The following is an 18892-nucleotide window of genomic DNA, read 5'->3' as shown; positions in this document are numbered from 1 at the left end:
TGAGGGGTGAGAAGGTGCTAAGGGTAAAAGTCCCCTATTGTGGAGCCTTCTCTCCTCCTATGATCCCCATAGCTGCCAGGGGCCTTCTGTCTGCACCCAGCTTCTCCGGCCTGTAGGAGCCTTCACCCCTGCACCAGGTGCTGCGGCCAGGGGAAGGGACTTGGGACAAAGGAGCTATTTACCCAGTCTGGTGGCAGACAAATGGCAGAGCCCCAGCCCTGCTGGGCACTCTCCTGATGATGTGGCTGCCCCCAGTGGCCACTCTCAGTATCACGTCCCTCCCTTTCCATGTTATGGAAAACAGTCCCATTCCCAGCACTTCCAATTTCTAGGAACAACCAAACCCTGACTTTTCTTTAAGTTAGGATAAAAGAAACTGCATCCCAAATTTGGTGATGCTACCTCTTACCATTTAGGAAGAGTTCTTGAACAAATGGACAGGCAGACAGACACACAAATCTCTAAAGATATATATATCGATAGAGAAAGGGAGATATTAATAATACTAGCATAAGCCTTTTGTAAATACAAGTCTCTTCCTTTATCCACAGGGAACGTACTTTTTATTGCTATAGCAGAGTCCTATGAGAACGTGCCACTTATGTTCTCTCACTAAATCCCCCTCCTTCCAGAAAAAGAAGTCTATGTACACACACAAGGCCAAGGCACATGGATTTTCTCACTAAAATCCATCTCACTTTGAGAACTCCTGCTCTTTGAAGTTCATTTAAAAATGTGTAAGCTGCAATCATATCCATTACAGCAGAAAATATACATGACCTCATTCATTTTGAAGATCACATTTATTGCATTAATAAGATTTTCTTTCAATGCCAGTGACCTAGAAAAACTCCGTTTGGATCATGAAGCAAACTAAACTATTGGACAATTTAAAAAGTAGCTTCACATCTTAAATGTTAACTTGGCATCAGTGCTAAAAATACCATTAGAATTATTGTCATTTTTCTCAGCCTCGCTACGACCTATTTTTCCTCTCACAAAGCATGAAAGTAATATGTTTAAGTTAAATCTAGAATGACTCGATGTCAAGGTAATTATATTCTGAGACTAACATTTATATGGTGCATTTGTGACAAAGGAGCATGAGTCAGATTTAACACTGAATTTTCCATTCATTTGCAGACTAGAAGCTTTATATTTTATTCTTATTATTGAACTTCAAAAGCTTACCTCCCTGTGATTTATGGTTAACATTTTAAAAACCTAAGTCAGAAATTATACAGTGTAGTTGTAGTTGTGTTAGTTACAGGATATTAGAGAGATAAGGTGGGTGCGGTAATATTTTGTCTCTCGTGTCCAATACAAGATATTAAACATATTACTTTCATGCTTTGTGAGGGGAAAAATAGGGCATAGCAAGGCTGAGAAAAATTACAATAAATTACAATATTGTCACCAACAGCAGCTTTCAAGCTTACACAGAGCTTTTCTTCAACTCTTCCTTCTTGAGCCATAAGAAGGCAGCAGCTGAATCAGGACACCTGCAGCAGAGCAGCTGGGGTGCTGCCGGGTTGGTCCAGTAGCGCCGCCCCTTGGCACTGCGAGATCAACCCGGCAGCACCTCAGTTGCTCTTGGGGACGCCTGTGGCAGAGCAGCTGGGGTACTGCCGGGTTCGTCCCACAGCGCCAAGGGGCGGCGCTACCGGACCAACCCGGCAGCACCCCAGCTGCTCTGCCCAGGCATCCCCAAGTCAGCTGCAGCTGAAACTGACCAGCAGATGACTCCAGGAAGCCTGGGGCAGAGCAGCTCTGCCTCAGGCTTCCCAGAGTCAGCCGCTGGTCAGTTTCAGTGCCGGCTGAATCGGGGACAGCTAGGGTGCTGCCGGGTTGGTCCTGCAGCGCCGAGGGGCAGCGCTACGGGACCTACCGGCAGCACTCCAGCTGCTCTGCCCCCAGCTTCCCCGATTCAGCCGCTGGTCAGTTTCAGCAGCAGCTGAATTGGGGAAGCCGGGGGCAGAGCAGCTCCAATGGTCCGGCTGCCCGGAGCACTTCCGGGTTCCTGATGGTGCCGGACCATCAGGAGTGCCAGACCATCAGATGCCGGACCAATGGAGTTTTACTGTATTTTGTCCAGAGTCATGAACAGCTTCAATTCCTGAGGTTTCTGTAATTCTGAAGTTCTACTTTGTAGTATAAATTTAACATTATTAGAGCACTGATGTTTAATACTTTGTATCTGCCAAAAAATAACTATTGCTCATTCAGTTAAATATACTACCATTCAAGAAAACACATTCAGAAGTCAGCAATTTTTTTTTAAAAGAGTAGAGTACACATGTTGACACCAAACAAAGCAGGAATTAGTATTTTCATTTACTGAAATACCTTGACAAATATTTGAAAACCCAAAACTATCAAAATCCACTAATTTATTTGAGAAAAAGCCAGTTTCAACTTGTGAGGTTCACCCACTTTAGGTTCTTATTATAAGCTTTCCCATTTATTATGTATATTTTTGTAACCCTATAAAAACCTATTGCTTCTCATTGAGAAGATAATCATCTTGATTTGAGTAGCAAATAACAAAAAACACCATAGGTATTTTTGTGGTTGATTACTATGCGCTAGCAATTACACAGTAGGATTTTCTACGCAGTGTACTCATTTTGTAAAATCCTATAGCTTCACACATTCAAGAATTCAAGATTGCTCTCAGATGCATCACAAAAAACCTACACCTGTGGATGTAAAGGTTTTAATTTTTTGTAGTTACAGAAGTTTCACTGGACAACTAAACATTTTCAGGTGAGTTCATCAACCATACCAAAAAGAAAATTAAGGCAACAGTGATGGAGTATACATAAGAGACGATGTGTCCAATGCACTGCTCCACTAAAAGCTGGTTGAGGCACCTGGCTGCAGGAGAAGGCAGTGCACCCCCCAGCTGGGTTCTCTGGGTACTCCTGCAGGCTGCAGTGCTAAGTAGCAGGCCCATGAAAAGGGTTGGCTGAGGGTACATCACACACTGATCTGGGACTGCTCCAGTCCTCAGGCCCCTCAGGGCACTCTTTAGGGAAGGCTGGGGGGAGGAGGGGGATGTGAAGCTGCCCCTCCTTTCCTACCAAAACTGATTGTCGAAATTATTATAGGAAGAGTCTAAACTGGTATGTCTGTCACTTGTCTTTACCTCTACATGTCCTGGTTTCAGCCAACAGAACACAATAAATGATTTTTCCCTCCTCCCCTTCCCAAATAGGGTTGCCAGATACCTTCACAAAAAAATCCCGAACAGACAGGGAAAAACTGGTTGAGCCAAAAAAAAAAATTGTTGATAATAATAAATAATAAATAATAATAATAATAATAATAATACTAAATAAATAAATAAAAATAAAAAATAAAAAAAGGTTGCTGCACCTTTAAATTACTGTGCTCCTCGCTCCCCCTGCCCTCTCAGACAACACTGGCCATCTTTTTTAGAAAAAAAAAAAAAAAAAAAAAAGAGAGGTCTCTGTGCCTTAAAATTACCACACTCCTCACTTCCCCCGCCCTCGCAGATGCCGCTGGCCATCTTTGAGAAAAAAAGAGGCCACTACACCTATAAATTACTGTGCTCTTTGCTCCCCTGGCCCTTGCAGATGCCTCTAGCCTTCTGTCTGAGGAAAACAGAAAATACCGGACATTTTACACGTCCAGTATTCTGTTTTTTTTTACCGGACAGAAGGCCAAAATACCGAACTGTCCAGGTGAAAACCGGACACCTGGCAATCTTATTCCCTAACCTTAAAAAGGCTCAGTTTGAGAAAAGATAGAAACAGGGGCTTTTAGAAACAGACGCAATCGGCTTGTCACCTTTTTAACTCAGACTAAAAAGAAAAAGTCAACCCTATACTTGATTATAGGCATCTGAAGCATATACTGTAGTTTGTTAAATTATTATGAATGTGCTAGGTCCTCAGAAACATGCACCTAATTTGCACAACCCATGATTGTATATTCAATTTCAGTAGCCACAGAAATAGTTCTATATCTAGCTGGCCTTTTACATATGCAACTGTTGTAATGCTTCTTAGTTACACACACAGTTTAGTTTTTGAACATGTTCCTTGATGTCTTGATAGCATACAAAGAAATTGTTCCATGTTAATTAATTTCAGAAGTAAATTTTGCTTCTTAAAGCTAATATTCTGTATTGTCATGAAATCTGAAGGTTCAAAAAAATTATGTGTCTCCTGGGAGATAAGTGATAATTTCACATAAATCTGAACTTGGTGGACATCAACAAAAAAATTTACTATCCAACTTTTCCCAGTCATTTATGACTTAGTATTTCATACGAATGTAACAATAACAATTTGAATTTATATAACTTCTTTTCAGATTTCTCTTAGTATTTTTCTAACCATTAAGTAATTCTCAAGACACTTGTGGGCTCAGTGACATCTATGACCATCAATCTCTTTGACTTTTGGGAACCCCAGACCCAGTCATACTTTGGAGATGTATTAGTATTTCCCTGTTTACTACTAGCACTAGAGAAGCCACAAATGCTATTCTCAGCCAGGGATCAAGAACTCCAACTGATCATCCAAGAAAAAAGAATATCCTTTTCAAGAGAACAAAGCTACAAATCCTGCCATGGTTAACATTCAAAAAGGTAAACCAAACCAAACCAAAATGTATAAGCTACATATTTAGACCCATCATTGTCATTAATTAAGCTTTGGCTCCTCTGGTAAGCTTTTAAAGAATCACCAAATATGAGATAAAAATACAGCCTACAATATCCTCCCACACAATTTATATAAAAAAGAGCTTTTTAGCTCCTGTATAACATCACCAACAGCAACCATTCCATTCTGTGTTGCTTTACTTACCCGTTTATCAATGTCATTATGTTGGAGTTGGACAAAGCGAGCACTAATAGCAGCAATGTAGCTCTGCTGATTGGAGAAAGCCACTCTGCCAGCACCTTTTGGGTACTTCAATTCTGGGTCTGTATCAATGCCAGCATAGCAGACACCTCCATATAAACGGTCCATAATCATTGCCAGTTCAACTACGAGAAAAGAATGATTAAATATTGTAGAGTCAATGTTACTCAAAGCTTTATGCATGGCCTGCAGCTTCTAAAACAGACTATTTGCCCTAGTTCCTGTCCTTCAGGAAAACAGAAAAGGAACCTGAAAGTTGGACTGGCTAAAAAATAGAACACTCCACATCTGAAATCTACTGAAAGCTCAAAGATAAATTGGTGAAGGTGGATTAATCTCCTAAGTAGATTGTTGTATCAGTTACACATTACATTGATTCCAAAAAAGTGCATTAGTGCAATGTGGAGGCTGAACAGTTACAAAATGCATGGTCAGAAAATGCTGTTTCCCCCCCCCCCCCCTTCAACAGTAAGGTTAACTCAGCCCTAATGCATCACATTTATTGATGTCATATGTTTAATGACAAAAAAACAGCAATATATTAAGCTATACATTAATGAGAAAAATAGAAATAAAAGTACAGCATATGTGCATAATGGACACAAGTTAGTAATGCCTGTAGAACTTCAGCTTTTGCATTTCCTGACTTATTTTAACCACTTGGTCTCAGAGATGCATGTATGTCCTTGGGGGATTTTTTGTTTTAAAGTGGAACTTATTGGAGTTGCTCTTCCACACACTGTATGATCTAATTACCTGGGTACACTTAGCTAAATGCACAAACGCATGTATCAGTCCTGAACTGGGCAGTTTTCACCTTAACTAGATTTTTACTCCATGTGTCAGTATTTCTTAATTTTGTTACATGAAACCTAGTTTCCACCCTCCCCAGACTTGGGAAATCACACTTTAATTTAGGGCTAAGAATATGCCACATTTCATGCATTGACCTCTTCTGCTCTAGCTAAATTAGGGCCTGATCCATTGTATAGAAATGCTCTCATGTTTGTTTCAGACTTAAGTGGGTATTGGGTCAGATTCTTAAACATATTATTTTTTCCCAGTGAAAATAAGTATTTTCTCAGTCTTTCAATTGAAACATCTGACTGGTCTTCCCCACCTTTCAAATTTTCAGCAGAAAATTCAACTTTGTGCAGAAGCTAAATATGGAAAATTTAATCCCAAAAATTAATTATTCAGGAAAGCACATGCAAACAAGGGCTGCAATGAAAACTATTTTGCAGCTTTATCTGCCACAATATTCTCTGACTTATGAATGAGTTATATTTATATAACATATGCATTAAGTATGTATATTTACACATATAATGTATTGACTGTTAGGTCATTTATATTATTGCATACACATTGCTTTTACACACACTCATACTGCATAGCACCTTCGCTTCCCGCACAAATAGAAGAGATTTCTAAAATACATTGACTCCTGTTAGAAATATTCTAAACTTAGCACCACCACACAAGTTGTTTTTGTTTAAAAATAAAATAAAATAAAATAAAGCTCTCCACAAATGAATGACAAATAGAAATGGCAACTATCTATTCTAAGCAAGAAAACTGCCATAATAAAATTTTGGAATACACATGATCCTCAGCATAGTGGCTCAAGAAAAAATGGTTACTTTGTAACAGTTGTTCTTTGTGGTGTGTTGCTCATGTCCATTCCATGTACGTGTGTGCGCACTGCATGCACACATCAGAAGTTTTCCCCTTAGCAGTACTGTTGGGCCAGCAGGGGAGCTCCCCGGAATGGCGCCTCTATATTGGCTAAAATATACCCCTTCCAGCCCCCGCCCTCTGAATGCCCTCTTATAGGACTATTCCAAAGAAAGGTAGGCAGGCGGGATTTGGAATGGACATGAGCAACTCATCTCAAAGAACAGTTATGAAGGAATGTAACTGTTTTTCCTTAGAGTGATTACTCATGTCCATCCCATGTAGATGACTCCAAAGCAGAAACCCCAGGAGGCGGGGTCCTCCACTTCTTCTGAGTGGAGGACGGCCCTACCGAGACCAGCATCCTCCCTACCCTGGTAAGCGAGCATGTAGTGGTTGGCAAAGGTGTTGATTGAAGAGCCCATGTTGGCCCTGCAGATGTCCAAAACAGGGACCTCAGCCACAAAGGCTGCAGAGGACGCCTGCACCCTAGTGGAGTGGGCTGTGAGAGGAGGGGTTCTCCACGAGTACCACAAACAACTGTGGGGCCTTACAAAAGGGCTTTGTCCTGTCTCAATAAAAGGCTAAGGCTCTCCTAACATCTAGAGTGTGTAAAGCCTGTTCTTTACCAGAAGCATAGGGCTTGGGATAAAATAAAGGGAGAAAATGTCTTGGGAGACATGAAATTGAGAGACCACTTTCAGCAGGAAGGTGGGAAGAGGGGGTGTAGCCTCATCTTACCCCTGAAAAAGACTGTAAGGGGGTCAACAGTAAGAGCCCTAAACTCTGACACACATCTGGCCCACATGATAGCTACTAAGAACATCTTCCACAAGAGGTCCAGCAACGAACACATTGCCAGAGGCTCAAAGAGAGGGCCCATGAGCTTGGTTAGGACAAGGTTAAGGTCCTATTGAGGAGCGGGGTGTTGGACGCGTGGGTAAAGCCTGTCCAACCCCTTTAGAAACCAATGGACCATGGGGTCCACAAAGAGTCTTGCCCTGGGAGCCCAGGTGGGAGGTGGAAATGGCAATGGCCACCAAGTGTACCTTAACTCATGAGGAAGATAACCCTTAGATTCTGAGATCCAGGAGATAGTCCAGGACCAGTGGGACCAGGGCATCTCTAAGAGAAATCCCTTTGTGGGAACCCCAAATAGAAAACTGCTTCCATTTAGCCAGGTAGATGGCTCTAGTAGAAGGCTTCTTACTTCCTAGTAGAGCCTCCTGCACCCGCTCCGAGCATTGCAGCTCTGAAGCTGTCAGCCATGGAACTTCTAAGGCCATGAGGTACAGACCCCACAGGTTCAGGTGGCAAAGCCTGCTGAAGTCCTGGGTTATGACATCCGGACACAGCGGGAGGGCCATCGACCTCTCGCAAGACAGGCTCAAGCAGGGACATGAACCAATGCTGTCTGGGTCATGCCAGCGCTATAAGAATGAGGGAAGCCCTGAACTCCTGAACCCTCAGGAATGTAGAGAACACATAAAGCAGACCCTCAGGCCAGGAGGTGGAAAGTGCATTTCCCAGGGACCCGTGACCCAGCCCCATGAGGGAGAAGAACCAGGGGCACTTCCTTTTCTGGTAGATTGTAAACAGGTCCAGGAAGGGAAATCCCCACCTGCAAAAGATTTGGAAGGTCACATCCCCCCCAAGAGACCACTTGGTCTGAGGAAGTGCCTTGCACTAGCCAGTCATCCAGGTAAGGAAACATATGGTCAGCGTATCTATATAGCATGCATATGCACTGATAAAGCTATTCTACGCTAGCATCACAAAAATCCCTTAAGTCTGCACATTTTCAAACAGGAAGAGAGGGGTTAATTAATAGCAAGCTAAACGGTTTCTCTGTTAAAAAACAAAAACAAAAAACTGAAGAGTGATGTCGTTTAGTTGCCTTGTCACATTATATGTACTGAATACATTATATGAAATAATATGCTGAAGGGATAAAGGGAAGCTTCACAATCTTTGGCTTTGAAGACAAAGAAAATATTTAGTGAAAACAAAATAATGTTTCTACACTGTGAATATATTTATACATCTGGGTTTATAGACCTGTCATCTAAATTGACCACAGTTTGGTAGCTACTTTCTCTTGTCACTCCAGAGATATCCCGTAACAATCATTTAGAAGAACCTGACAAAGCAGGGATGTCTAAATATACTTAAAGCAATAAATCCTGTACCAGAGTGAAGCAGCGTTTGAGTATCTTACTACTTCTCTTGCTATTTTTTAGTACTGGTTAGATGAATTCCTTGGATTACAAACTGTATGCCATATTGATAATGTACAAGAATGTATCTTAAGCTTCAGTTGCAAAGCTCACTAACATTTTTCCCAGACATCTATTTTCCCAAAATCTATTTTTCTTGTCCCAATATTTGCTGAAATATATTTCTGTTGCCACTGTAGTAAGAGACTGTTTCAGTGGGGAAAGCCATGCTTAATGTCTTTGGCTTACACTATGTATGCTTTAGAAAGAGGAGACAGCACAAAAATTAAAAAGGAAAGAGCAGAATGAGAATGTATAAAGAATGGAATGGAAACTTGCATTATTTCTAATGTGCATTGTATATTACTAGGGATACTTATGTATTTTTAATTTAAAATTAAGAGAAAACATTTATATTCTCTAGATGATGGTGCCTTTCAGACTCCCTCAATGCAGTAATTTAAGGTTTTGTGTAAATCTAGCAGCAGAAGCATAGATTTCTTTTAAGTTTCTATCTTGCTGTCTTCATACAACCTCTTACCTTAACAGTTCAGAAGCTAATCCAGGTTACACAGGTTATCTAGAAAAACTGGAATTTAAAATGATCTAAAACAGTGGGGGGGTTTGTGTGTTTAACATATAACCCACCTTTTACAGAGCAGGGAAAAAAGAAAAAAAGAAAAAAAACCCCACACACCTCCTTCTCCAGGGTGCATTAGTGCAACGATGGCAAGCCAGCAAAAATAGACTTGTATTTTGACAAGTATAAAATTTTCATAGACTAAGGTAGGCCTGGACAAAATACGGCTGCGGGCCAGATCTGGCCTGCCAAGCCATCAGATCCGGCCCGCGGATGCTGCACGGAGCCCCAGGAAAGTTCCCTGCTTGCCTCACCACCTGCACACTACTGAGAAATGCAGCTGTGGGACGGTTTCACTTTAAAAACTGAGCCCAGAGGAGAGGCGGAAGCATTAGGAGCTGCTTCTGCACCCAGTACAATTCCATTGGCTGGCTTCTAGCCAGAAACTGGCCGGTGGAAGCTACCTGTTTCAGTAACAGGCAGCCATGAAACAAGGGGCTTGTAGTTATTCACAGAGCACATGGCAGAAGCCTATGTGGAGTCGGGCAGGCAGGGAGGCTTATTTAGGAATGGGCTGCTGGCTGGTAAATCTCCTGGCCAGTCTCTGGATCCCCAGTCCCTCCCTTCCCCAACCCTCTGATCCTACTCCTGCCCCCCTACTCCACATACCCAAATCCTCCTCCCGCACCTGGCACCCTAATCGCCTGCACTAGATCACAGTCCCCTCCTGCCTGAGCTCACAACCCAAACTCTTGCACCTCCTTTCTGTACCACAATTACCTGCCCTAAGTCACAATCCAACCAACAATCTAGTGCCCCAGGTCACAACTTCCTCCTTACCCCAAGCTGCCTTCTAGACCAAACCTCCCTCCCAGACCCCACACCTCCTCCATTAATATCATGGAAGAATGCGGCCCTCGACCACTTTCCAAACTCTTGGAGTGGCCCCTAATAAAAAATTATTGCCCACCCCTGCTTTAAGGCCAGAGGAGACCATTGTGATCATCTAATCTGATCTGCTGCATATCGCAGTCCACAGACCCTCACCTACCCACTCCTGTAATATACCCATCACCTCTGAGATACTGAAGTCCTCAGATCATGATTTAACTCTATGCCTAAGGAGTTGTGTTAAGAAAGTGTGAGTTTCTAGATAGGCAAAGAACCAATTTTACTACAGGTTGGACCTCCCTGGTCTGGCACCCTTGCTCCCCTGCTGGCTGCTCTGCTCCTGGGCACCTCTCCTTGGGGCTCCCTGCCCTGCCGCTGACTTCCCTAATGTTGGCCTGGCACAGCTCCCTATCCTGCTGCTTGCCTGCTGCCCCAGGGTCTCCTGGGGTTCCCAGTGGGGACTGTTTGGCCACTGCCAACCCCACTGCTGCAGGGTGTTCACCAAGGTTCCTGGCTGGGGCCACTCAGCGCCGCCACCACCACTTCGCTGCTAGGGCTGCACTGGGGATTCCATTTGCCTGCCTCCTCCAGCCCTGCTGCAGCCAGGGGTTCCCCAGGTGGGGACTCCCAGGCTAATAAACAGAAGTGACCAGCACCAAATAGTCCAGATGGCCAAAAAGGAGGAAAAGTTCAAGAAAGGTTGACAATGGCTGGAGAATGGCAGATTGAAAACCCTAAAGCATAGGTCTAAACCCCTGAAGCAGGTCTATCGATGGAGAGCTACAAAAGAGGCAACTGCTCTGAGGCTTGGTGATTCAATAAGGCAGGCTACTGTAGCAGCGGCTAGAGTCCTGGGTCCTTTAAATCACCAGTGCACTCCAGGTACCTCTGAGGGCTAACAGCATGGGGAGCTGTGGCAAGGCACACTCTGGGCAGCACTGAAGTCTGGCTGCTCCCAACCATGCCTCTTCCACCTGAGGCCCCATCCTTTCCAGAAGTCTGGAGCCATTCTCCCACTCCCACCTCCCAGGGGCCAGTCTCTCTTCCCTGAAGGGAAGGTAACAAAGGTGAAATCAGATGTGGAACCCCCCCCCCCCCCCCCCAGTGACAACCACTGAAATGCTGATGAAGGAAGATGATGGGATAAAACACCACTTAAGAATTAATGATTGCGGCATGAATATTGCAAAATCCATATGCTCAAATGAGAACTATAAAAATAAGGTGTATCGCTATGGCTCTTTAGGTTCCATCCGATAAAGCCCTGGAGCATCAGATAGCAAATCAACAGAATCCAGCTCCTCCACTTGGGCTCAATCTAAGGGGGCATTAGTATGGTCTGAGCTACGGAGTGGTAACTGTAACAACATCAGGAAGACGTGTGCGCGCGTGCACACGTATATTGCTTTTTCTGTTATATTCTCAACAGATGTGGAATATTGCCTTTTCCCCTGATAAAGATTCCATGTGCTTCTTAATAAGCATAACTGCTATGCTGGGAGCAAGAAGGGGGCTGTGTGCCAGGATCCTCTCAGCTTTCCTATCTCAGTTAACGAGGAGGTCAGAGTAATACAGTTTAAGGCCAAAAGGAACCACATCATCTAGTCTGACCTATATATCACAGGACAACACTACATAACATCTGCATGCTAAACTAAACAATGAAAATTAAACCAAGCAGAAGTAGCGAAAGCAGAAGCTGCAGGTGCTGAATAATGTCAGAGCTGCCTCTCTCTTTTCATACGATCAAAATACTTGTGATAATTTCATGAGTATTGGTACCCCTGTATACACACACACATCCATCAATACTTGCATGGAAATCCACTCTATAGTCACTTTCTAGTCCAAATTTAAAAATGTGATAGTTTGAAGATTTAGCATGCAATCAACCCCAGTAAACTTAATATGCTCAGCTTCCAGAATTGGGCCCTTATACCAAGTTGAAACTAGTTCAGAGTTTGTGATTTAGTGAGTTTGTAAAAACATTGTTAGATTATAAACTTTATTTAAAACAAATTTCCTAATCTATGTTACAAATGTTCACTTTCAGCTCTGCTTGGGAAAAAACAGACTTGCCAGTATAAGTTTGTAAAGTTTTTATCCAGTTCCATATTTAAATTTTCATGTATTAACTCACTGCAGCAGCCTTCAAGTTTAAAAACATTGTCTTAATCTGAAAACAGTTACTGATTGTATAGTTTGGCCTAAATTTTCTTCTATTTCAACTCACCAGCTCGAAGGGGACGTGGAACTCCCCCTACAAAGATAGTTTTTCTTGGGTCTAATGGTTGAGAACCATCCATTACAAAGTCACTGTCACTTAAGTTCCAAGGTCGAATTTGCACCTGAAAGAAAGATATCAATTTTGAATTGACTTTATTGTTAATTTACCCTACATAAAGTAATAAGAATGAAGAATCAGCTTCTATAAAATCTTATTAGAATATACATATACACACACAGTCACATTCTTTTTTAAAAGATAAAACTTTCACATTCTATCATGTTACTATAAGAACAATACAAATATATCATTTATCTATCTAGGTGGTACAGCTTACCGTTTTTATTTGAAAGCAATGAGTAGACCTGTGGCACTTTAGAGACTAACAAAAATATATATAGAAATTAAGTAACATATAGCAGAGGTGGTGGTAGGGGGTTTAGTGGACAATATATTTACCACTTCTAGAGACCAGGCTTATATTTCCTCATGCAAATACAGCTACCACATTCTCTCCCTAATCTTCCCCCTTCAGCCTTCTTTATTAGAATATGGAATCTATCAAAATGACATTGAGTTTTCTCATTTATAGTGTGAACTTAATGGTGTAGGTGGAACATTCAGCTTTCTTCTAGTCCCATATAATTTTAAAGTTGAAAAAAGAGAGGAGGTGAAGTAGAATTAATTCCTATGTTTAAGACAAGAGGTTTGCTTAAAGGGAAGTAAACTTGTTCAGTCTAGTTAAGTTAGATGGTGGACAGTTGGACAGAAAGTTCAGATTGTACAGAACTAAGAATTCTACTCAAGAGCCATTTGGAAAAGTCTGCTCACCACTACAACTCCCTGAATAAGCATAAATTTAGATTTACAATTGCACTGCAATTTTCATTCACCTATGCCCATGTGAGCCTTTTATATGAATTTGGTTAAGAACCACTCTGGAAGGATTATGCATATAGTACATTAACTTTAACATATATAATAATTACAGTTACATAAAGAATAAGACCTTATTCCTGCAAGAAATTAAGCATGTGCATTACTTCCATGTCTAGCCCTACTGACTAAATATTTACAGAACAATCTAAGCGCCTTATTATTTTACTTTTTAAAAATTGGAAAGGATGATAAATAGTTGTGCACATGATTACAGATGCAAAAAGGTGGTGAACAATTGGCGTTGCTTCTTGCAGCAAAAGTTAGGCCCAGGCTACATATACTGGAATGTTTAGAGAAATACTTTGCATTAAGGGCCTAAACTGACTGTTGTCATTCCTGCAAATTAATAAAGTAGCAATTAAGATTACAGTCAATATTGGAAAAAACACCACCTCACGTGCAATTTTAGCCCCTTTTTATGTAAACCTGTCCACTTAAAATATTGGTAGTACAGAAAAAGCCCTCCAACTCTAGGTTGTAACACAGTGCCAGCAATTCCTAAGAGTTTCTCATAATGTTCCATTGGCACAAACAGGATTAACCACTTTGTTAAAGCTAGCAAGATTAAGTCTCTAATCTAGCTCAGTTCTGAGTAATATGAGCCAGTTGTGCTGAAGTGGGAATCATATCACGTACTCAGTCACAATTATGTACAAGCAACTGGAACTATTATCCACTAATTTCTGATTATAGACAACATAGAAACACTTGGTTTTTTATATTCCAAAAGCCAGGATTTAATAAACAATAGCATTTTACTTTCTAAATAGTTTAAAAATATTTTCTTAGTAGTTAGGTCTTTTCCAATATATGTTTAACCTCTCTAGTCTGGCACTCTCTGCTCTGGCAAGATCTGTGGTCCCACATAATTTTAGTTAGTCGGATGTCCATTTATGGATGTGGCCAAGTTTCCCACAGTTCCTTAAAGTTGTACAGTCATCAGTCCTTGCTCTTAGCTCTGTGCTATTATTTAGCTCTAATTTACCCCAAATGTCCTCCAAGAGACCAGTAAGCAGTGGAAGTATTGGCAGTGCTGGTGAACAACAATGACTTCCCATGGTTCGGTAAATTCTCTGATTCAGCAGGGTGCCAGACTAGGGAGGTTTAACCTGTAGTTCTTTTTGAACAAATTCAGTAGTAATAGGAATAATTGTTCATTCTTAATTATAGGGAGTCTCTATGGAAATATACAGATGTATAAAGAAGTAATTCAGAAAAGGGGAAAAAAATACTGAAATATCATCCATTCAACCAGCAACACATTTTGAGGAATGTTAACAAGAACATGTTAATTTAAAAAATTCCTTTAGATGTATCCAGCAAAATTCTGATTAACTCTAGCAAAATGACTCAGGAAGAATATACCTAAAAAATGTTTTCCTTCTTTCTGGTATTATCCTATTCCGTGTTTTTCATAAGAAGTGCATAGCTTATAGGTTTTTCATTGGTTCTAATAAACCTTTTATGAACCAAATCTGGGTCAAAACAGACTTGCTATAGTAAGTGAAAGGCAGGAAAGATTATAAATTGCTTAGCTAGCATATGCAGAATTGAAAGCAACAAAGTACTGCCAAGGCTGCCTAAATTATTAAAGTTTTTTCCTTTTTTTTAAAATCCTACGTTTTGAAAAAAAATAAAAGCAATATAGGCAAAGAAACTAATACATTTTTACTCATTTTATAGGTGACCTTGCAACTCGACACATTCTGTTACCATATGGTACTGTAAGTACCAACATAAAAGTTCAATTAAATTGTGACATTTATTAACTTCGGAAGAAGCCAAATTATGCTAAAGTAAGTAGGGAAGCGAGTAAAAGAACATCAACATAGCCAATTTAACTTTTACACCAGAGGAAAAATGTTTGCATATTTATTTGCTTTTGAATTGGCAAGGGGAAAGAAGGTTGATTAACAGCCAATGCACTTTGTCACTGCTTACTGGTTTGTCCTTGATGGTGGGGCTTGACACACATAGGTAAAGTTTTCCATCTTCTTCCAGACAGGCATCTATCAGCGCTTGTACGGAGCTTTCCTCTTGGAACAGCAAAAAGGCATAACCTTGGAAAGGATAAAGGCACAAAAAAGGGGGTGGGGGGATGAAGACTTTTTAAATATAGGTCAAAAAAAGAGAACACAAAAAAGAATCTGAGAGTTGCAAGTATCTTGTAAGCCACTGGTTTTGATAATTCACAGACTCTGAGTTGGTTTTTGTGTCCCAATACACAGAGGACAATAAAGTGTAATACTGTTACTATCTGTACTGAAGATAATCCAATAACGAAATGTTTTCTTATGGAATCCTGTCATAGGATCACATGGAGAAAGGAGGTTTCCCCACCATCACCCTTATTTTTGTTTTGAAGCTGCATACAATGTTGGTCTGCTAGTCAGGAGGGAAAATAGTCTTTGGAAAGTTTATTTTCTTTATATATATTAAAAGACTTCAGACAGACACAGACACATGACTGGAAAAGCAGAAAAATATTGTGGAAGATTAGCCCATAACTATAATAGATCTGTATTTGTGTTATCACAAGCATTTGTCATCTTAAATAAAGTGGCACTGTTGGGGCAGTTTCAGTTGATATAAAAGGGGAAAATACTATATGGGAAATTCATGGAATGAACATCTGCATGCAGATAATCTGACTATTTCTATCTTGACCATAAATATGTTGGCAAGGGGAAAATGTAAAATGTCATTCATTCATACTACACCTTTATTTCTTAAATATATTTTTAAAATCAAAATTTCCTGCTGTGCATATTCCTCATTGAACATCATGATTTACTTAATATGGACTTTTAAATTGCCACATATATAAAAGATTACTACTTTTTTTTTTTTAGATCATTAAACTCTCTTATTCTGAGACCAGTCAAAGGCTCAGACTCACTTTAAACCTCTCGTCTAAAGTGATGAAAATTAAGGTAATCTTGAGGGATTGATTTATTTTTAATATTGTATGTAATTTCACATTATTTTAGTAAATCGAGGGTATTCTTGAATCCCAACTGCACTGAATAGTCTGACAGAAGTAAGTGCCAAAAATCTTTTAATCAATCATGCTTAATGTGTTTGCTTTTGAATGCAGACCCCCTCTCAGCACTCATACCTTTGTCACCTCAAAGGTAAATTACTGTAATGCTAATACACTAAATCAGATTGTAAGCCCATTTGGTAATTACAGCTAGAACTGAATGCAGCTACACAGTTGCAGGGGATTTCTATGTTACACCTTTGATGCAGAGTTAGGAGTAGCTATGAGATGACTTCCCACTGACTGTTTTGATATTGGCTTTCACCGTCATAGTTTGGACCCTGCCTACCTTAGAATTGTATGAAGAAAGGAACTCTTTAGCAATTGCTGGAGCTAGAATTCCTCTCAAACATAGGAGGGCTACTAGCAGAATGTTCTCAGTCGGGGCACAGATATAAAGTCCCTTGCCTGGTCTATATGCATTCCCAAGCTTTATTGGGGAGGGAGCAGTGAAGAGGCGCTCAAGTAGAATTTTGAAATAGTCACTGAAGAGCTTTCTTGGTCCAATTTATTTTTTGCTTCTTTAATTATCATTTTTTTAAATCTGTACATGCACTAAGAAATTAAAATTTATAGTGTTCAAAATAAAATTTTCACCAAGATTATTGCACAAGCTCTCTGCCCTCTAAAGGTTATTTTCCTACAAGATTTCCGCTTACCATCTCTAAATTAGAGATATTCGAAGAAAGGCTATACAATAATTTTAACGGGTCAAATGTAGTCATCATTAAACAGGTGACAGTCTTTAAAATGTCATAGTACAAGGAACATGTTTCAGAAACCCATGGTCATTGTCTGAGAGCTTGGCGTTATAATGGAAAAGGTGCAACCATTATAGCTTTAATACTTCTGTATGATATACTTAGACACTGATTAAAATCCACGGTGTATGTCTATAAAAGCCACACAGTTCACTATATTAGCATTATAGCTACTTGTTGCCTATACACCAAATGGATTAATCTTTGAAGACTGACTTTTACAAGAGATTTAATATTTAAATTTAAACATTAAGTCTGTTTAAACTGACCATTCACAGTACCATATGGACTTTGAGTACCCAGACTTTATAATAGTGACAAGGAGTCCTGTGGCACCTTATAGACTGACCGAAGTGTTGGAGCATAAGCTTTCGTGGGCAAAGACCCACTTCGTCAGATGCATCTGACAAAATGGGTCTTTGCCCACGAAAGCTTATGCTCCAACACTTCGGTCAGTCTATAAGGTGCCACAGAACTCCTCGCTGCTTTTGCAGATTCAGACTAACACAGCTACCCCTCTGATACTGGGCTTTATAATGTATTCAAAATATTTATTTATTTTCCAATTAATACAGCTATTATATTTTCTTCACCATATAACAACCTGCTCAAGCAGCAAAATCTGTTCACTCTTCCAATTAGATCTGCATTCTGTTTTGCAACTGATCTGTCCTTTCAAATGTCCATTACCCCAGTCATGAAACTGAACACTTGGAAGAGACTACAGTACCCCCTTCACTTTCCACCACTAACTCATTATTATCATATTCATTTTTGGAGGAAAAAGCCCTCGTGTTTAAACTCAGAAGCAGACTTCAGTGCCCCTATATACTGCAGTCAGAAAAATAAGCCCCAAATGTCAAGAATGCTGTGATTCTAACCAATATTTCACCTAGCTAATTTCTCAAAGTTTAGAAATTAAGATAAGCACTTCAAAATGTGGATGCTTATCCATATACTGTACAGGTATTTTTGGTCTGAAAAATTCATCTGGACATTTTGTCTGAACAGTCTTTCTTATAGCATGTTTGGTTACTATGCCTTCTTTCCTGGATGGAACACAACAAGGATGGCCAACCTGTGGCTACAGAGCCACATGCGGCTCTTCAGAAGTTAATATGTGGCTCCTTGCATAGTTACCAAATACAGGGCTGGAGCTACAAGTGCCTACTTTCTACTGGCCGGACCCCCAGCTCTGCTCTAAGTGCTATTCCCCTCCATCCTTTCCACTTAGGATCCTGTCACTTCCCACCCTCTCCACTGAGCCTGTCACAGCCATGCTTCTCCCCCGCCCCCAGCATCTCCCACTGAGAAAGAGCTGATCACAGTGGGCAGGAGGAAAGGGAGAAAGAGACACTGACTGGTGGGGCTGCCAGTGGACGGGATGAGAGTGGTGATGGGAAGATGAGGGCTGGTGACATAGAACTGTTGCTCTTTGGCAATTTGCATTGGTAAATTGGGGTTCCTTCTAAGGTTTAGGTTGGCTACCCCTGGTGTAGAGGATAGAAACGATTTTTGATATGGTATTGTAGTTATGATCCCTGAATTAAAAAAAAAAAAAAATCTTTGACTTGTTCTGTTCAGCTGCTGGACTACAAATATAGTTCTGGTTAGCCAAAATACAATTTTCTCTCCTGATTTCTCTATATACTGTATTCTACAT

The 18892-nt window shown here is 40.6% G+C and overlaps 1 protein-coding gene across 8 annotated transcripts in view; it reads right to left on the bottom strand.

The window, feature by feature from the left end:
• Nucleotides 1-18892, bottom strand: part of CPEB3 (cytoplasmic polyadenylation element binding protein 3) — a 188395-nt gene that overhangs the window by 10946 nt on the left and 158557 nt on the right. For all 8 annotated transcript variants that reach the window (XM_075935182.2, XM_089780173.1, XM_089780174.1 and 5 more), the window contains 3 exons: nucleotides 15367-15485; nucleotides 12493-12607; nucleotides 4839-5020 (listed from right to left, as the gene is read on the bottom strand). In XM_075935182.2, the coding sequence (XP_075791297.1) occupies nucleotides 4839-5020; nucleotides 12493-12607; nucleotides 15367-15485 (416 nt within the window). The remainder of the gene's footprint in view (nucleotides 1-4838; nucleotides 5021-12492; nucleotides 12608-15366; nucleotides 15486-18892) is intronic.

Source organism: Pelodiscus sinensis, chromosome 8, assembly GCF_052426305.1.
Source record: "Pelodiscus sinensis isolate ZL-2025 chromosome 8, ASM5242630v1, whole genome shotgun sequence".
In the NCBI taxonomy this organism is placed as follows: Eukaryota; Metazoa; Chordata; order Testudines; family Trionychidae; genus Pelodiscus; species Pelodiscus sinensis.
This window is presented reverse-complemented; position numbering and strand designations above follow the sequence as displayed.